This window comes from Erithacus rubecula (genome assembly GCF_903797595.1).
Source record: "Erithacus rubecula genome assembly, chromosome: 6".
Lineage (NCBI taxonomy): Eukaryota > Metazoa > Chordata > Aves > Passeriformes > Muscicapidae > Erithacus > Erithacus rubecula.
In genome coordinates, this window is record NC_136688.1 from 58,898,468 (window position 1) to 58,916,319 (window position 17,852).

Sequence of the window (17,852 nt, forward strand, 5' to 3'; positions counted from 1 at the left end):
GATCCCTGTGAGCCTTTGAGGTGATAAATATTTAGGAGGGAGGAGAATTGTTGAGGTTGCTTATCAGAAGATGTAAGAGGGATAAACATTTGGGCTGCAAGTGATAGGATCATGGAATTACAGAATGGATTGGCTCAGAAGGGACCCTAGAAATCATCCAGTTGCAACCCTTCAACTATATATTGTCCTACAGTGTTTTTATCAGAAATGATGCTGGAAAATGAGAGAACTGGTTAAAGAATGAAACACCCAAGATATTTGAGGGAATCTCTGTCTCCATTGTGTAGAAAGCCCTGAGTTTCCTCCTCAGGAGTTACAAGAAGAGCTGGTTTTTGCCCCTGACTGTGGATCCTGTTTGTGTTTGGTTGCAGAGTGGTTGTGCTGGAGAGCAGACCCACAGAGAACCCCACAGCTCACAGCAACCTCTACATCCTGGCTGGACATGAGAACAGCTACTGAGACTCACCCAGCAGAGAGCAGGGGGAACTGGCCATGCTGGGACCCAGGAGCACCAGCAAACCAGGACTGGCCCTTTCTTGTCTTGACACCAGAATTGTGTTGGTTTTTAGGGTGGGAATCAATCCATTTTTGCAGCTGGGAACAGCTGGTTCTGTCTCTTGCCACTGTGTGGTTGGTTATATCGAGTTTGCTTAATAAAAGCTGAGATAAAAAGCCCTTTACTCATTAGTTCTAGGGAAACAGAGCCTTGAAACATGTTCTGCAGTAAAGGTGCCATAAACTGTTAAATATTTCCCTTCCCTTGGATTTTCCTTTTATTCTGTAGATACAGATCTAGTGCTGGCTGTTGCCCTGTTTTATACTGAGTCTTATTCTTAATAAAACAAAGATTTGTGTAGGAAGTGAAAGTATCTGCAAAGCTTTTTGGTTTTAAATCTGCCATTGGGTATGGCTTTGTATAATAGACTATTTAATCCTTATTTATTAATCTGCTGCTAGGATGGGGTAATGTCTAACTTTTAGCAAAGGAAGGTTGCAGAGCAGCTTACTTTTTTTTTTTTACAGTTGTATAAAGATTTGATTATTCTTTTTCCTTGTAGGGATGTAGTGCATTACTGAGGGATGTGTTACCATGTTGGGTGATCATGTAAAAAAAAATGCAGTTTTGTACAACAAAATATTTTGTACTGATTTTTCTGCCTGCAGAATTGCCATAAAAGGGATTTTCTTACTTCCTAGATGTAGGGTGTGTGTACACAAAGTAGAATATTGATATCAGACTTGTTGCTCCTGGGTGGCTGTGTACAATATCCATGTGTGTGTGTGTGTGTGTGTGCATGTGTGTAAAGTTGCCTGGCAGTGTGTATTTTTTATATATATATTTATACATATATATATAAAAATGTACAAAACATATATGCTTTATTTTCATAAATTAGGGATAAGCCTTGTGACATGAAGTGGAAATCCTTAATGAATGAAAGTATCATGTACCCAACTGCCCACGACGTGTGGTTTATTTATGCTGGTCCAGAGGGGGGCTGGAGCCACAGCTGAGCCTGAGCAGATTCCAGCTGCTGTGCTTTGGGAATGGCTGCTGCCCCAGCTGGGACTAGAAATAAACATGATAACAACCAGTATTCTATAGCCAAGCTTTGATCACTTCTTGGTCACCTGCATGTTTTTTTCTCTATCTCCATTGAAGAGTCGCATCGGTTCCTTTTTGTCTTCCTCATTAATTAAAATTCTTGAGGTACCATTAAATATAGACTGACTCCAGGAGAGCATCTGGTTTTACTACCTCACATTACCCTGCTGGCTTTGATGTGAACACCCCTCAGGCAGGTGCAGTAGCAGCTCAGAAACATTGGAATTGAAGGGTTTTTTATTGAAATGCCTGTTCAGCTCCTGAGATCTGCTGCCTAGGAAGGAAGGGCTGGAATTCCCAGGTCATTTGAGCAGAGCAGGAAAGGTGTGTGACAGCTGGGAGTGGTTTGGTGCTGTGGTGGCTCCATGATCCATAATTTAACACAGAGGGAATTGTCTGGGCCCACGTGATGGCTCAGGGATGTCTCATTTCTCAGGACAGCTGCAAGTTGGGAAGGTCCAGAGGGGAAAACAGCCCTGCACACATTCAGCATTTTAGCCACTGTCATTCCAAACTAATTCTTGCTGACTTGATATCCAAATCAAGTCAAGATTTTTCAGTTCTGACACTGTGTCAAAGCTTAATAAGTGTACAGATAAAATTTGCAGATCACTCCACAGAGCATGAAAAATGTGCTTTAAGGGTGGTCAGCTGGAATTGGATCAGCAGTATTAAAAGTAGGACATTTGATTTTTGTCTTTTAGTGGAGTTCTCTGGTATTGAAATTATTTCTCCACAGGTAACAGTGACTGGTGATTAACCTCAAATGGTGCCACTCCTGGTCTTTAAAACAAAAATTAAGGTGAAGTGAAGCACCAGGTGTAGATATTGTAGAGCAAACACTTTTTAATTTACCTCATTCACTACAGAAGGTAATTTCAGCTTCATCTTTGAAAACACTTAAAGGTGATATCTAAAAGACTAGAGAAACCTGTAAATAAAATCTCATTATTTATGGGGAATAACTGGAGTAAATAACTCTTAGGTCATGACATTGTCATGCAGAAATAATGAGCTGAAAGTATTTGACACGAATGGCTGGTGTTTTGCTGGATCATAAAAAAATAAACTTAGGAAAGTCCTAATTTAATCAAACCTTTCTTAGCTGTTGAAGCATTTCTTATGGCATGTTGTGAAATGCTTTCTGCTGGTTTCATAGACAGTGGCATTTTTTGGCATGATCTGCAAGATGCTGTTTCCTAGTGTAAAAACCTCACTTTTGTTCTGTACCACAGAGCAGATTTGTGTGTTCCACCAACCTCAGTGATTCTGATCAGTATAATTTGTGTTTGTTTAATTTAGTCTGGCATTGTCTGTATCTCTGTTTTTGTGGAATTTAAACCAGGCTTGAGAAAGCCTAACCAGAGGGAGCTTAGGGGTGATGAAGCAAAAGCTTGCTCAGCCCCTCCTTCCTCACTCATTTATCAAAATTTTGATTATTGGATGCACGAGGTCATGTACCCAACTTGAAAGCCTTAAAAGAGGCTCCCAGAGCTCTTGGAAGTACAAACAGCATGGGAAGAGCAGTCTGTGTATTAATCTCTTTGAATTTCCTAACCAAATTCCTTGCAAGTGAAAAATACAGCAAGAATTATGCTGACATCTCTTTAAAGAGGAAAGGTACATCAGGGAGCCACGGTGTCTCTGGATGGAAAGGACAAGACTGGGAGACTCTGAAATGTGCTTTTTTTTTACCTTGTTTAGTCGTTAGGTGTAACTGAGACTCATAACTGCACTCGTTCAGTTTGTGTAACCAGGCTTTGTTCCACGGGAATTTCTGTTGCAGTTCAGTCTATGCCAAATAAACTGCTTTATTTGCTCTGTGCCGTGGTGAGTCGCTGGGAACAATACCTTGTCAGAGGGGTGTGGGGAGGATGCAGCCGCTCTCCAGGTTCTGTGGGAAGGGGCTGGCGCCGCTCTTCTCCGTCCTGCAGACAGCTGGGAGCCAGCAGCAGCTCCCGCGGGGAGAAATCACAGCAGCGGCGACAAAATACTCCCTGCCAGTCACCTGCCAGCAGCAAGGAAACGCTCAGGAGTGGTTTGGCTGGAAAAGCAGAGGCTGGCTGGGAAGAGAGCAGGGGCTGGAGGGTTCAAAAAGCTGCTCAGAGTAGGAAAACTCACCTCAGCAGGACCTAGAGCAGTTTACACCTTGTCCTCACACTTGGGCTATTTGCTGCAGGTGCTGTACCTGTATCCCACATCTCCTAAAATATAGGGGAGATTAAAAAAATTACATCATGAATGTGCCTTTGAACAACACAACTGCAGGTTACTGGCAGTTTTATTTATAAATAAATATGCAGCAATATTCCTCCTCTGCAGGAGACTGGTATCTCTGGGGGTCAATCTTGGCAGCTGGAATGTGAGGACTGCACATCCCTGATGAAGAAAAATAATGAGTGGATCTTTGTTCTGAGTTGGGAAGCACCTCAGGGAAGGAATGTAGTGGGAGTAGGCATGAGATGGAGTGGGGTCCATATTGAGGTCTAATATTGAAAATCACCAGAACAAAAAGCCACCTTGGTCAGGGGATGAGGATCCAGGGACCCAGATGGAAAGAGAACAGGATGGTCAGGGATGGAAAAACTCGTAGGAAGGGTCTGGCTGCTGGCAGGACAGTGACAGAAACCTGAGATTCTGGAACCGTGCAGAGGGAAGATGTTCCAGGGAAATAAAGCTCCAGGTGCCACAGGGAAGCGCGGGCGCTGCTTGAGGCTGTGGAAGGATGTTCCCTCTTCCAACCCGGCAGCAAAACGGAGTCAAACCTAGCGATCCTCTGGAAAGGGAGAGACGGACAAATACAACACGATCATGGCAGGGGAGCTGGAGCCGGATGGGCTTTAAACTCCCTTCCAACCCAATCCATGAGTGGTTCTGTGACTCCGTGAACACGGCGCTGCGGGTCCATGAAAGCCTGGGGGGATCGTGAGGCGCAGAGTCACCCGGCAGCTGCCATGGGGATCCCCCGCTCTCCTTCCCTCCCTCCGTTCCCCCGGGCCCCCCCCGGCCCTGGCGCTGTCCCCGGGGCGGTTCCCGGGGCCGGCCCCGCCGGGAGCCTCCCCCGGCCCGGCTCCGCGCTGAGGCGGCGGCGGAGCGCGGCGGGGCCGCCCGGCCATGGAGCGCTACGAGAAGCTGGGCAAGCTCGGGGAGGGCTCCTACGGCGTCGTGTTCAAGTGCCGCAACAAGCACACGGGGCAGATTGTGGCCATCAAGAAGTTCCTGGAGTCCGAGGAGGACCCGGTGATCCGGAAGATCGCCCTGAGGGAGATCCGCATGCTCAAGGTGGGCGGTGAGGCGGGACGGACCCCGCTGCCCGCGCGGGCTGTGCCCGTCATGGCGAGCCCTGAGGGAGCTGCCGGGGACGGCCGTGAGGGGACGGGGTGTGAGGACATCCAGGAAGGGACATCGTGCGGCCGCGAGGTGTGAGGACAGCAATGAGGGGACAGTGTCTTGAGGGGACGGGGCAGCCATGAAAAGACGGCGCGTGAGGGCACCTGTGAGGTGCTGCGGTGTCGTGAGGGGGGAAGCGAAGAGACGGGTGTGAAGGAGCGCCATGAAGTGCCCAGCTCAGTCAGTTCCTCTGGGAAGAAGCCGGTGCCGGGCAATGTCCGACCCGCCTGTCCGGGGATGGCGGTGCCGGCGGATCCTGCCCAGCCCAGCAGGAGCAGGTGGGAGCTGAGGCACGGCCATGAGCAGCGCCAGCACCTCCCTGCACAGAGGGACTGGCCCGGGCTCTGTCCCCATGGCTCAGCCATGTCCTGGCCGGTGTGGGCACAGCTCTGCCCTTGGTGTGTGTCACGGACCCCTCTGCGCCCCCGAGATCCCCCAGAACAGTATAAAACACGTGGGCAAAAAGTGAGGCTAGACAGCATGAGGAGGGGACAGCCAGGGGACACAGCTCTCCCTGCTCTGCAGTTGATAAATCTGCCCCAGCTCCTCTTTAAAAGCCCTTTCTGAGCCCCTGGGTGTGCAGGATCCGGCTGTGGGTTGATGCCAGGGGCTGTGCAGGGTCGGGTGTTCCACATGGAAGCGACAGCAGAGCCCTGAGCCTTGTCTTTGCTGATCCTTTCCTGACCTCTCTCATCCCCACACAGAAATGGGTTACTCCTTCAGCCTCTGGCTTTATTTCCCCATGAAATAAAAGCTCGGGAGCACCTGCAGTGAGTCACACCCCAGGTCTATCCAGCATGAAAGGGGGAGAGGATGGGGTAAGGTTTCCTTTCACACTCCCAGCTGTTGGGCAAGGATTCTGTCCCATCTCTTTGGAGCTCATGTGTTCATTTGGTCTCCATAGTATCCTGAGGCTTTAGGAATGTGTTGTGTGAAAAAGAAAATAGTTCCTTTTCTTTGTTACAAACTTGCTGCTGGGTGATGGCACACGGTACTCCCAGCTGTGTGTGCCAACAAATGGGAAGTGTCCCCTTTGCACTTTTTCCAGGGTGCTGGTGTACACCTGCTACCCTAGGAAAACAATCATCTAGGAAAAAGCATAATTATTTTTCAGTTACACTCTGGGGAGAAGTAGCCTAAGTTTTTCTCCTGTCCAAAGTAAACACAGAACATGTAGCTATTTGGTTTCAGTAAGCAATGCTACATTTACATTAAGATTTAAGTGATACTAAACATCTGAAAAGAAAAATAATCATGGCAGAAGTCTCTTGTAAAGCAGCTGGGAACTGCATCATCCTTAAGGATCCAAAGCCACTGCAGCCAGGCACAGCAGGATCTGTGTTGGGGCACTGTTGACTTCAACAAGTGCAGACCTGCTTGATTCTTTTCAGCTTTTTCTCTGCAAATAGTTTTTTGTTTGTTTGTTAAGGCACTTCCTGGCTTAGGCAACTCCTGTTTATCAGAGATGGAGTAAGATTGTGTTTCAATGATGGGCCTGATAAATCATTTTTCTGCCCAGTAAACACCTTACAGACAAAGGGATTTTTGTGGCCAGGAGCCAAGGGATGTGGAGTGGGAGTTTGCAGAGTCTTGAAACCATAGAATCCCAGAATGGTTTGTGTTGGAAGATCCAAATATTATCCCATTCCATGGCAGGGACACCTTCCACTGTCCCAGGCTGCTCCAAGCCCTCTCCAGCCTGACCTTGGACACTTTGAGGAATCCAGGGGTAGCCACAGCTGCTCTGGGAAACCACCTTTACAGGGAAGAATTCCTTCCCAGCATCCCAGGACAAGGGGGAATGACCTCCCACTGCCAGGGGGTTGGACAGAACCCTGGGCAGAGCTTGTTGCCCACCCATTGAGATCAGCTCCCACAGTAAGTACACAGAGGCTGAGCTGTGCTTGGAGAAAGGGCTCAGCTTAAGGAATTGTGTGACCCTGCAGGAAAAATCTGCCTCCCACACCTTCACCCTGTGCATCCCCTGACCAGCCCACCCCCTGTGTGTTGCAGCAACTCAAGCACCCCAACCTGGTGAAGCTGCTGGAGGTGTTCCGGAGGAAGCGGCGCCTGCACCTGGTGTTGGAGTACTGCGAGCACACGGTGCTGCACGAGCTGGGCAAGCACCCCCGCGGGTCAGTGGCCCTGTCCCTGTCCCTGTGCCTGTCAGCTGGGCAAGCACCCCCGCGAGTGGGTGTCCCTGTCCCTGTCCCTGTCCCTGTGAGCTGGGCAAGCACCCCCGCGGGTGAGTGTCCCTGTCCCTGTCCCTGTCCCTGTGAGCTGGGCAAGCACCCCCGCGGGTGGGTGTCCCTGTCCCTGTCCCTGTGAGCTGGGCAAGCACCCCCGCGGGTGGGTGTCCCTGTCCCTGTCCCTGTGAGCTGGGCAAGCACCCCCGCGGGTGAGTGACCTGTCCCTGTCCCTGTGAGCTGGGCAAGCACCCCCGCGGGTGGGTGGCCCTGTCCCTGTGAGCTGGGCAAGCACCCCCGCGAGTGGGTGTCCCTGTCCCTGTCCCTGTCCCTCTGAGCTGGGCAAGCACCCCCGCGGGTCAGTGGCCCTGTCCCTGTCCCTGTGCCTGTCAGCTGGGCAAGCACCCCCGCGAGTGGGTGTCCCTGTCCCTGTCCCTGTGAGCTGGGCAAGCACCCCCGCGGGTGGGTGTCCCTGTCCCTGTCCCTGTGAGCTGGGCAAGCACCCCCGCGGGTGGGTGGCCCTGTCCCTGTGATCTCCGAGCACACGGTGCTGCAGGGCTGGGCAGGCACCCCCTGAGAGCTCCGAGCTCCGTGTCCCTGCCCTTTCTGAAGGATTTCATTGACTTCAGAAGAGATTTCTCAGCCCATTGTGAAAAACGAGGTTTGCTTTTTTGGTAGATTTTAAAAGGTTTAATAAAAGACAGTAAGAGACAAACAATAAAATAAAAGGTTATAATGGTCAGGTGCTCAGCATTTAGCCAGGAGTACCTTTGCTATTTTGGGGAAACTCCTTAAATTTATTAGCCTGTTGCATATTTGTAGACTTGCCATACATTTTCAGACTTTTCTATAAACTGTTTCCCATATTTTAGGAACTGCTTTACATGGCTACTTTTTGAATCTGTTTTTTTAGACTATGTGTGTTTTTTGGCTGTGGTTTTAATTTTTTTTTTTATTAGTCTTAATTTGAGCTGTGGTTTGTAACTTTTGAGCACTTTCAGCCCTTCAGAGTGAGTAGTTCCTAAGAGCTGTGCCTGCAACTCTCTACAAAACTTCTCTTCAAACAGGTGCTTGCAGCAGGTGTGAGCTCCACCCTGGGTTTGTTCTTTCACACCTTGCAAACACCACACCCCCTGTCCCTAATTAGCCACGGTGCCTTGGAGCTGTGGAAATGCTAAACTGAAGTCCATGAATCTTTCACAGACCTGGGGCTGTGAATTGCCTGCGGGAGACTGATGAGGTGTTGAGTAAACAAGAGCTTGTTTTTTACTCCCTTTTTCTGTGCTGAGGAGCTCCAGGAGAATGGAGCTTGCTGATGGCACGTGGCTTTATGAGCTGCCACCACACTTCAAACCTGTTCACCTGGAACCTGGAGAGGGGATGGATAACTCCCTTTGAAGGAAATGCTTCCCATTTGCTGATTGTTCATCAGAACAACCCCAGTGTGATGTGTAACAGCAGGCTGTGTGCTTTTCAGCCTTGCCAGGGCAGGTGGTCAAGTCTTTTGTGGTCAGGCTAAGATGGGTGAGCACTGCTGATTCCAGCTCATTTGACCCTTTTCAAGCTGTCAGAGCAGCACTCCATCATTCTGGGATGTTTCTGGAAGGAATCTCTACTCACAGTGTGAGCAGAGTGTCACTGACCCACTGACAGCACAAAATGAAAGCCAAGCTTGAAAGAAAAAAACTCAGGCTTGCATTGTTTTGGTTAATTTTTGTGTAGTTTTTTGGGTTTTTTTTTTGTTTTTTTTTTCTTTATTATGAATCGGAAGCTTTTCAGCATTAAACCTGTGAAATAAAATTGTGTTTGAGCTTGAAAATGCCAAGATTTTCACCTCTGCCTTTCCTGGGGCTGTTGAAGATCATTACAGACATCCAAGGAAGTTCAAGAACTGTTGCCCAGTAACTGAAAGAGAGGGTGCTGGAAGTGTTTGCTGGCTGTGGGAGGGAAGGAGGGGATCCAGACCAAGGCAGAGCTTCATTCTCTTGTCTGAGCACCCTTCCCTGGCCCATTTTTCACTTCTCCACTCTGGACAGTCAGTGCCACAGCAGCATTCCATGTGTCTATACCATGGATACTCCAGCAATTGCAGCCCTGAGAGCTGCTGAGACAAATTCCTGCTGGCATTTCAGGATGGCCAGGGATTGTGGACAGAGGGCAGGATCTGATACTCACACACTTTGCTGTGGGGTCACAGTGGCAGCCCATGCTGGCTCTGACAGTGGCACCAGGCACAAATCCTCATGTCTTGTTGCACTGACTGCCTTTGGAAGTGTTTCCTGCCTTCCCTGATAGTTTTGAGATCCCTGTCCAATGTGAGCACTCATTTTCCCTGAAATAATGAATTTATTATATAGGGCCAAAATAAAACTGTTTTTTTCCAACAGGGTGCCAGAGTACCTGGTGAAGAGCATAACCTGGCAAACCCTGCAGGCTGTGAACTTCTGCCATAAACACAATGTGAGTGCCCTGACCTGCACTAATGATTGCTGCAACATGGCCTTGGAGGAGAGAGGGGGGTGCTGTTGGCCTGTTCCTGATTCCACAGCTGTCATGGGATGGAGTCAGATGGAATCTCCTGTTTTCAGCAGGAAACACATCTGAAATATTGGTGTATAGCCACAGCAGCTGCCTCACTGTCACACAGACCCCTTGGCTTGGCTGCCAGGGCATGATTTGCCCTAATGGCCTCAGACAAGCTGCCAGGAGGGATGGGAATGGTCCTTGTGGGATTCCCTGTGCCCTGCACTGCTGCTGATTTCACAGAAAGTCCTTCAGCTCACTGCATGGGGTTCAATCATGGCACCAGTGAAAAGATTTCAAAACTTAGAGACAGTAAATCCATTTTACAGCCCCTCCTCTGCTCTCTGGAGGGAGACACGAGTTATGAGCATGACAGATCCTTCAGTGGGAACATTTTAAGAAGCAAGGAAGGAGAAGGAGCCTTTTGGTGAAGCTCTTTAGGCAAACTTAGCTCTAATTATCTTTGTTTTTGTTCATCTATCAGCATTTGAGAGTTAAGAGTGGGGCAGGAGATGGCTCTGGAATGGGTGTTTTGTCTGCTGAGAGAATTATGTTCAGTTGAGCCACAGGAACTTGGTCACAGATCTCTCCTGCTTCCAAGATTTGTTGGTTTGCATCTTTTTTTCTGTTCCCCTGCTCAGTCTGGAAGATTTAATGGAGTTTGAGAGCAGAGGGAACAATGAGATGGTGCAGCCTGACCTGCTGTAGATCACAGGTAATGAGGTTTTGTGTAGCTGCCCTTTTTGGAACTCCATGACAGTGGTTTAATAAGCAGCATTTCAGTCCTCAGGAGGAAACACAATAATTTACCACCAGCTTGGCAAGGAAAGTCCAAGGTGTTTGCTCTGAGGTGATGATGGGAGAATGTGAGACCCCAGTGAGTTGAGTAGAGCAAAAGAAATAAAGATCTTTGTTAGTTTGTTCAGCAGAAATTCTTTGCCAAGCCCAAATTCAGTTGTTGAAAAGGACAAGGTCACCTCCAGAGATTCACAGAATTGCTGATACTGGAAGGGGCCTCTGGAGATCTTCTCATCCACCCCTTGCAGTCAAGCTGCATCAGCTAGAACAGGCTGTTCAGAAACTTTTCCACTCAGGATTTCAGTATCTCCAAGGCTGGAGGCTCACAGACTCTCTGGACAATCTGTTTGGGTGTCTGGCCACGTCCTCAGTGAAAAAAAAAAAAAAGATAAAATAAATTGGTTAGATTTAAATGGAATTTCCTGTGTGTTCAGTTTGTGCCCCTGATCTCTGTCCTTTCAATGCACATTGAAGAGTTTCACCTGGAGCCTTTTCCTGATGGTCCCAGCTCCCTCATCCTCTCCTTGGATGTCACTGGAGTCACATCTTCACTCTGTGGAAGGTGCCAGAGCTGGACACAGTTCTGGATGTGTCTCACCTGTACTGAGCAGAGCTCTTGCTGAGCTTTGTCAGTGAAATCACTGGGCAGGAGCTCCCGGGGGGTTCAGGGAGCTGACCTGCTGTCCAGGGGTACAGAGCTGGCAGCTGAAGCTGGGAGCCTGCAGTGTCTCTGTCCAAAGGTGGGCTATGGACAGGTCACTGTGCTGCTGCTCAGAAATCTTCCACCTTCCCTTTCAGCAGGAATGAATGCCTGGCACAGTGTGTGAGGGGCTGAATTTATCTGAGGGCCAGGTTAAATACTTCTCACCTTGCTTTTTTTCCTTTTTCCAGTGCATCCACCGAGATGTAAAGCCAGAGAACATCCTGATAACGAAGCACTCGGTCATCAAACTCTGTGACTTTGGATTTGCCCGAATCCTGAGTGAGTGCTGACTCTTGATGTACTCAGGGTGTACCATGAGCCATTCCAGCCCTTGTCTGTGTCTGACCCACTGCAAACTATCCTGTATAACAGGCTGTGTGTTTTCCTAGGGAAGCTCTGCTGCAGGCTGGGTAGAAATTCCTAAAGCTTGCAGAGAGGGAGCCCAGACATGGGGTGACATTGCACACAAGCTGAGCTCCCTGCTGGGGGTGCTGGCACCAGGACATGGAAGCCAGCCTGGGGCTGCCCAGCCTTGTTTTGCAGTGCTGGAGACACAGCTGGAGCTCCCTGGCAGGAAGAGCCCCTCTGGCTGCCGCTGCAAACAATGGCTTCACATTTTCCGTTGTAAATAAAACCCCTAATCTGGTTTGTTTTTAGCTCCTCTTCGGACAAATCACATGGGCTCTGGGAACTGCCCACTGGCTGCTGCAGGGCCCTGCTGAGGAGCTCTGCACATTTTCATTTGGAGGAAAACACGGTGTTGATCTTTACCAGATCCTGAGTGTTTCCAGAGTTGGGTTCTGCTGGTGGCCAGTGACTCACGCTGCTTCTGCAGCTCTGGCCTGCCCGGGAGGTGCCCCAAAATGTAACAAGTGTTAGGAAAATTAACCCACAAACACCAGAGGTTTATGTCCAAAAAGGAGACAGAGGAATCCTTTTTGTTTTATTCGAATAAAGGGAGAGGCCATGGGGCATTCCCCTGGGGTGTCTCCAAGTTTTGGAGCACACAGCCTTCTTTTATCCCAATTTCCCTCTCTTTCCCCATGGGCTGAGGCACTTGAGAGGCACAGACTTCCCAAACACCTGATACCTGAGATTCCCCTCTAATGTACAACCCTTCCTTTTAATTTTTAATTTTTATACAATTCATAGTTTTTCCCCCATTACTTTTTCATCTTCCAATATCAATTTCATTTACCAGCAAACCTGCAGTTTGTTTGTAAAGGCAAATCTCTTTTCCCACTCATCAATCAATGGAATCCATCCCATTGTTTTTTATCTTTCGATGCTGGTTTTATCTACCAGCAGATCTACAGCTTGTTTGTAAAGACAAACGCGACATTGCTCTCACAAGTGACGCTGTCTCCTCAGCATGGCTCTGACGCTCCGTTCTGTCCGTGTCTCTCCCCTGTCCCAGCCGGTCCCAGTGACTACTACACCGACTACGTGGCCACCAGGTGGTACCGCTGCCCGGAGCTGCTGGTGGGGGACACTCAGTACGGCCCCCCCGTGGACGTGTGGGCCATCGGCTGCGTGTTCGCCGAGCTGCTGTCGGGGGCGCCGCTGTGGCCGGGCAGGTCGGACGCGGACCAGCTCTACCTGATCCGCAGAACCCTGGGTGGGTGTCCTGGGACCCGCGAGGGGCGGGAGAAACCAGGGGGGGTTTACTCAGCTGAGCTCGCTCCCGTTAGGAGGTGCTGGTTTATTTGAGGCTTCCTGTCCTTCAGAAGGAGCGGGGTTCTCCTGCCCTGATGTAGTGTGCTAACAGGCTGAGAGTCGGGATCGTTGCCTGCAGGCTGCCATCCCTCCTCTCTCCTTAGCAGTGGTGCCTCTGGGAAGCTGGGTCTGGTCAGGGAAGATGGGGGATGTGTCTGGTGACCCCTGGATTCCCCTCCTGGTCCCTTGGAGTGACTCAGTGATTGCTGGAGTGAAGGAACCCAGCAATTCCAGCTGTCAAAAACATGAGGTGCCAGCATCAGAAAGGACCAGGAGTGTGTTGAATAAAGGTTTAAAAGATCCAGGTGTTTTTCAGGGTTTGGTGCCAAGCAAAGTGGTCCCTGAGCAGCTGGATTTGATTCATCCCAGCTTTGGAGCCTCAGAAGTGTTGTCAGTGCTGGGAAGGAGAGTGTGAACATCACAGCCTGTCTGTTCCACGTGTTTCTTGTTATTCATCAATTAATTTAGGAGCCACTCTTAATTTATTTGTTAAAAAAAAAAAAAAAGAGCCATTATTCCATATAACACTCAAACTAATGCAGTCTCATTGATTCTTTTCAATTTTGGTGTGTGTAACATCTGATTTCTTGGGTGACAACAAACAACCCCCCCCTTTTAACTGAAATTTGCTGTAATGAAAAGAGTTGTAATTTTAACTGAGCAGTTTATAAAACTACAAAGGTGACTAATGGCTTTAAACAGATAAGCTCCTTAACTAGAAAAATAGTTCATCACTGATTGCTTCATCCTCCAGAATTCATTAATAGCAGTGTTAGGCAGTTATAATTTGTTTTTAATGATAGGGTTTCAGCCAGAGGAGATTCCCATTGATTGTTGGATCCAGGTGCTGGAGTAAGGCAGTGTTCACACAGCAAAGCTCCTTGACTGAAGCTGTGCTATTATGGGTTGGCATTGTACTGCCTCCTTTGCTGTGGATTTGATTTTAACATTTTCCTCGCTCTGGGCTGCTCTAAGCTTCAAAAATGCTGCCTTGGGGAAAAGCCACAGCAGGTTCAGGTGGGGCTGTGTTCCAGCTCTTTCCTACAAAGCACCCCCAGGAGTGTCCAAAGAGAATCTCAACCAAAAGGAATTAAATTTTCCTAAAGCTGGAGCACCTGTGGCCCTGCCTTTCCTTCAGCACAGTCACATGTGTATGGGGTCACTGATTGCCAAAATGCACATTAATTGTCACAAGAGAACATTGCCTTGGCTCACTTGGTGATATTCCACCTTCAGATACTGTTTTGGGTGGCATCAATCTTATTAGAGGATACAACAGTGTAAAATTAAGCAAACTCAATTTGTTTTTTTTTTTTTTTTTAATTCTTGGTTGAAGGGGATCTCATTCCCAGGCACCAGCAAGTGTTCAGCACCAACCAGTTCTTCAGTGGGGTAAGAATTCCAGACCCAGAGAGCATGGTAAGAGCTGCCTCCAGCTGTGCTTCCCTCCCTTCCCCACAAAATAACCCTCACACCACCCTGCCCAGTCCTTTGCTGTGCAGCATTTTTTTCCTTGCCCAAAAGCTTTGTCCTCACTTTGCCAGTGTGCACCAGAATATTATTTGGAGGTGGCTGAACCTCTCATGACATTTTAACTTACAGCAGTCAAAGTGTTTAATCTCTGCTGCTTTCCCCCATTTCTAGTGGCACATCCTCAGTGCTGCCAGGCCTCTGAGCACACAGAGTGATGGAGGAGCAGGGCATGTTCCTGTGGAAAGCTGGGTCTTGGTACCCTGATCAATGAAAAGTTTGCTAGAATGAGTCCATTCATTGGTTTTTTTAACTTGCAGGAGCCACTGGAAATGAAATTCCCCAATATTTCATACTCTGCACTGGCTCTCATGAAGGTAAGGGAACTCCAGGTTGTGGAGGAACCCTGCACTGGGATAAACAAATCATCTGGTGTGAGAGTCTGGGACTGAGTTACCAGAGATTCATTGAAAAATAGATCTGGTTTGCTGCCCCATGTGATTGCACCTGTTCCTTAAGCCACAATTCCTAATACAACTGTGGACTCCCCATCCCTGGAAGTGTCCAGGGCCAGGCTGGATGGGGTTTGGAGCAGACTGGGAAGGTGTCCCTGCCCAGGGCAGGGGGGAGAACAAGATGGGCTTTAAGGTCTCTTCAAACCCAAACCATTCCATGATTAATTTTGGTAACTGTTGGACAATTAGCTGCTCCTCAAGCTTTGTGCTGCCTCTGAAAAGCCACTTTTAGAATCCATTCAAAATACTATTAACAGGTGTGGCTGTGGGAGCAGCCATTAGCTGGGGTTGTGCAGGGCTGTGTAAGGAGTGCTTTGTGTCACCCTCCCTCTTTTGTAAGGGCTGCCTTCGGATGGACCCTGCAGAGAGGCAGAGCTGTGAGCAGCTGCTGCAGCACCCCTATTTTGACAGCTTTAGGGAGGCAGCAGAGCTGGGCAGAGATCATGGGAGGAGCCCTCAGAAACCAGCCAGGCTGACTCGGAAACACCTGCCCGGGGTGAGCTTTCCATAGAGTTCATGTGCTGTGCCTGAGGAGGGGCTGTTCTTTTGTTGGCTTCACCAGGTGAAGGTGCTGGGCTGCTCTTGGTTCTATCCTGAGGGGAAAACAAACCCCCTGGCTAAAGAGTAACTCCATACAAACTGGATTTTGCACTGGGGCACTGGGGATAAACAGCCCTGTGCACGATAAGGTTCATCCAGGAATGTGCATTCCTCACCAAGAGCAGCAGGAGGGCTGGACAAACTGGACACACGTGGCTGGGTTAATTCTGAATATTCTGGTGCTTTTCAATCCTGATTTATGGAGGTGGAATAAACACCAGTTCTGATTGTGTTTGCTGATGGGACACAATCCCATGCTCAGTCCCACATTACCCCATGCACTGGGTGTTTCTGCAGCTGGAGCTGCCAAGGAAATGTCTCCCTGCTGCTCTGGCTTTTCCAGACTCCATCCCAAGTCCCAAACCCAAGCTCACAATGCAGCTCATGCCACAGTTCATTCCCATGAGCCACATTCCCCATGGCAGCTGTAACTGAGCTGGGGACAGGCAGGGAATTGGAGGTGAGGGTTGGAGAACTGCTACAGGGTATCAATTCCTGGGTCAAACCGATTGGCCTCTTCCATTTCCATGATCTGGAATATTTTTCTTAACTAATAGAATTCTTTAATGAGTTGTTCTAATTGCAGTCTAGTCATAAAACCTCAGATCTTAGTTGGGAAGTAGAGGATTACAGTAGGAATAGTTTTATAGCTCATATTCCATGTGAAAATTGATTCCATGTGTGCTTTATTCCCATTCCAAACAAATACACACTGTGTAACTTCTATAGTTACAGCACCTGCCTCAGCTGACCTGCAGCAACATTCTCCCATCTTTGGACAGCAAGAAGAACTGCTGCACGACAAGGAAATCAAAGTACCACTTCCCAAACATCTGACCAGGTGGCAAATCAAAACTCAGTAGCTGGAAGTCATCCAGGATTCCTAAATGGAGGATGCAGAGTGGAAAACTAAATTACTGCAAGTTATGGCATGTACAGAGTAGTGTACAGTACTCTGGGTCACTGATGGAGAGGAAGTGATGCAGAAACAACTCCAAGCTCATCTTAGTGTTCTGTGTACAAAGGCAAATACATTTTTAGTTCCTGATTGCCTCCTGGTTCAGGATTACCCCAAGCCAGTGCTTAGAGTATGAAATTTTAAACTCTGCCTATCTGCCCCTGCATTTCAGACTTGGCAGAAGAACTGCACCATGCCAAATACAGAGTCCCTCCTGCTTTAGCCTGCCCCAGTCCCTGCTGTGTGAGGAGCTGTGTGAAGGGGTGAAGGTGTGTTGGTGCAGCCCAGGCTGAGGGGCTGCCTGGCTGCTCTCACTGCTGCTCTTTCAAAGCTCAGAAGTTTCAAAGTGCTGCTGGTGACTTCACAGGAGAACACAGCAATACCCCTGCTGTTCCTTTAGTCTTTCCAGAGCTCCTGCAACTTTCATCCTTGAATTCTGCTTCTGACAAGAGTGAGGGCACTTGCTTGTAGTTACAAAAATGTTTTTATCAAAACTAATCATGAATGTAATTTATAACATTAGCCAGACACAGGCAGGAATTCTACCCAAGTGTTTATATTAGAACGACTGGGGTTTGTGGAATCTCAGAGTATAATTTGTGTTGATTTTGAATAAAAGAAATGTAGCTTCTTTTTCTAATTTACTGGAGGTATTTTACCATATAAAGCTTTACTACTAGGCAAGGACATCCTCTTTTTACTGACACTTTGAGCAAAAATGTTTTGCCAGTACATTTGGTGTTCCACAACAGTAAAAGCTCTTTCAGTGGGACAGAGGCCATGTCCTCTGTGCCTTCTGTTTCCTTAGACATGGAAAACCATCTGTGCATCTCACTGCCTTCTGCCCTTCCCTACCCCAAAACCAGGGATTTGACTGAAAATGCTCTGTTCTCCCCCAGGATGAGCCATTCCCTCTATGCTGGCACTGCTGAGGCCCCACCTCCAATCCTGGGGGCAGTTCTGAGTCTCACAAGAAAGGGATTGAGGGGCTGGAGAGTGTCCAGGGAAGGGAACAGAGCTGGGGAAGGGGCTGGAGAGCTCCTGAGGGAGCTGGAAAGGGGCTCAGCCTGGAGAAGAGGAGGCTCAGGGGCCCTTGTGGCTCTGCACAACTCCCTGACAGGAGGGGACAGCCAGGGGGGATTTGGGATCTGCTCCAGGAACAGGAGGAGAGGGAACAGCCTCAAGTTACACCATGAAGCTTTAGGCTTGTTATTGGGGAAAATTCCTTCATGGAAGGTTTGTCCAGCCCTGGCACAGCTGCCCAGGGCAGTGCTGGAGTTCCCATCCCTGGAAGGATTTAAAAGCCCTGTGGATGTGACACTTGGGGACACAGGGCAGTGATGGCCTTGGCAGTGCTGGGGGAACATTTGGCATCCCATGATCTCAG

The 17,852-nt window shown here is 48.7% G+C and overlaps 2 protein-coding genes across 6 annotated transcripts in view; both read left to right on the forward strand.

Annotated features, from left to right (window-relative positions):
• The window catches only part of MAP4K5 (mitogen-activated protein kinase kinase kinase kinase 5), a 56,720-nt gene extending 53,296 nt beyond the window's left edge, over positions 1-3,424 (forward strand). For all 3 annotated transcript variants that reach the window (XM_079307822.1, XM_079307821.1, XM_079307820.1), the window contains one exon: positions 372-3,424. In XM_079307822.1, the coding sequence (XP_079163948.1) occupies positions 372-459 (88 nt within the window). In that variant the 3' untranslated portion in view covers positions 460-3,424. The remainder of the gene's footprint in view (positions 1-371) is intronic.
• Positions 3,425-4,671: 1,247 nt separating this feature from the next.
• On the forward strand, positions 4,672-17,241 carry CDKL1 (cyclin dependent kinase like 1). 3 transcript variants are annotated; one of them, XM_079307870.1, is made up of 9 exons: positions 4,672-4,888; positions 7,010-7,131; positions 9,570-9,642; positions 11,395-11,485; positions 12,624-12,824; positions 14,259-14,341; positions 14,713-14,769; positions 15,248-15,403; positions 16,237-17,241. In XM_079307870.1, the coding sequence occupies exons 1-9, from the start codon at positions 4,721-4,723 to the stop codon at positions 16,342-16,344; spliced, it is 1,059 nt and encodes a 352-aa protein (XP_079163996.1). In that variant the 5' UTR covers positions 4,672-4,720; the 3' UTR covers positions 16,345-17,241. The 3 variants fall into 3 exon arrangements, with proteins under 3 accessions (XP_079163996.1, XP_079163997.1, XP_079163998.1); XM_079307871.1 differs by having other exon boundaries at positions 16,243-17,241; XM_079307872.1 differs by lacking the exon at positions 15,248-15,403 and having other exon boundaries at positions 16,237-16,826.
• Positions 17,242-17,852: the final 611 nt, after the last annotated feature.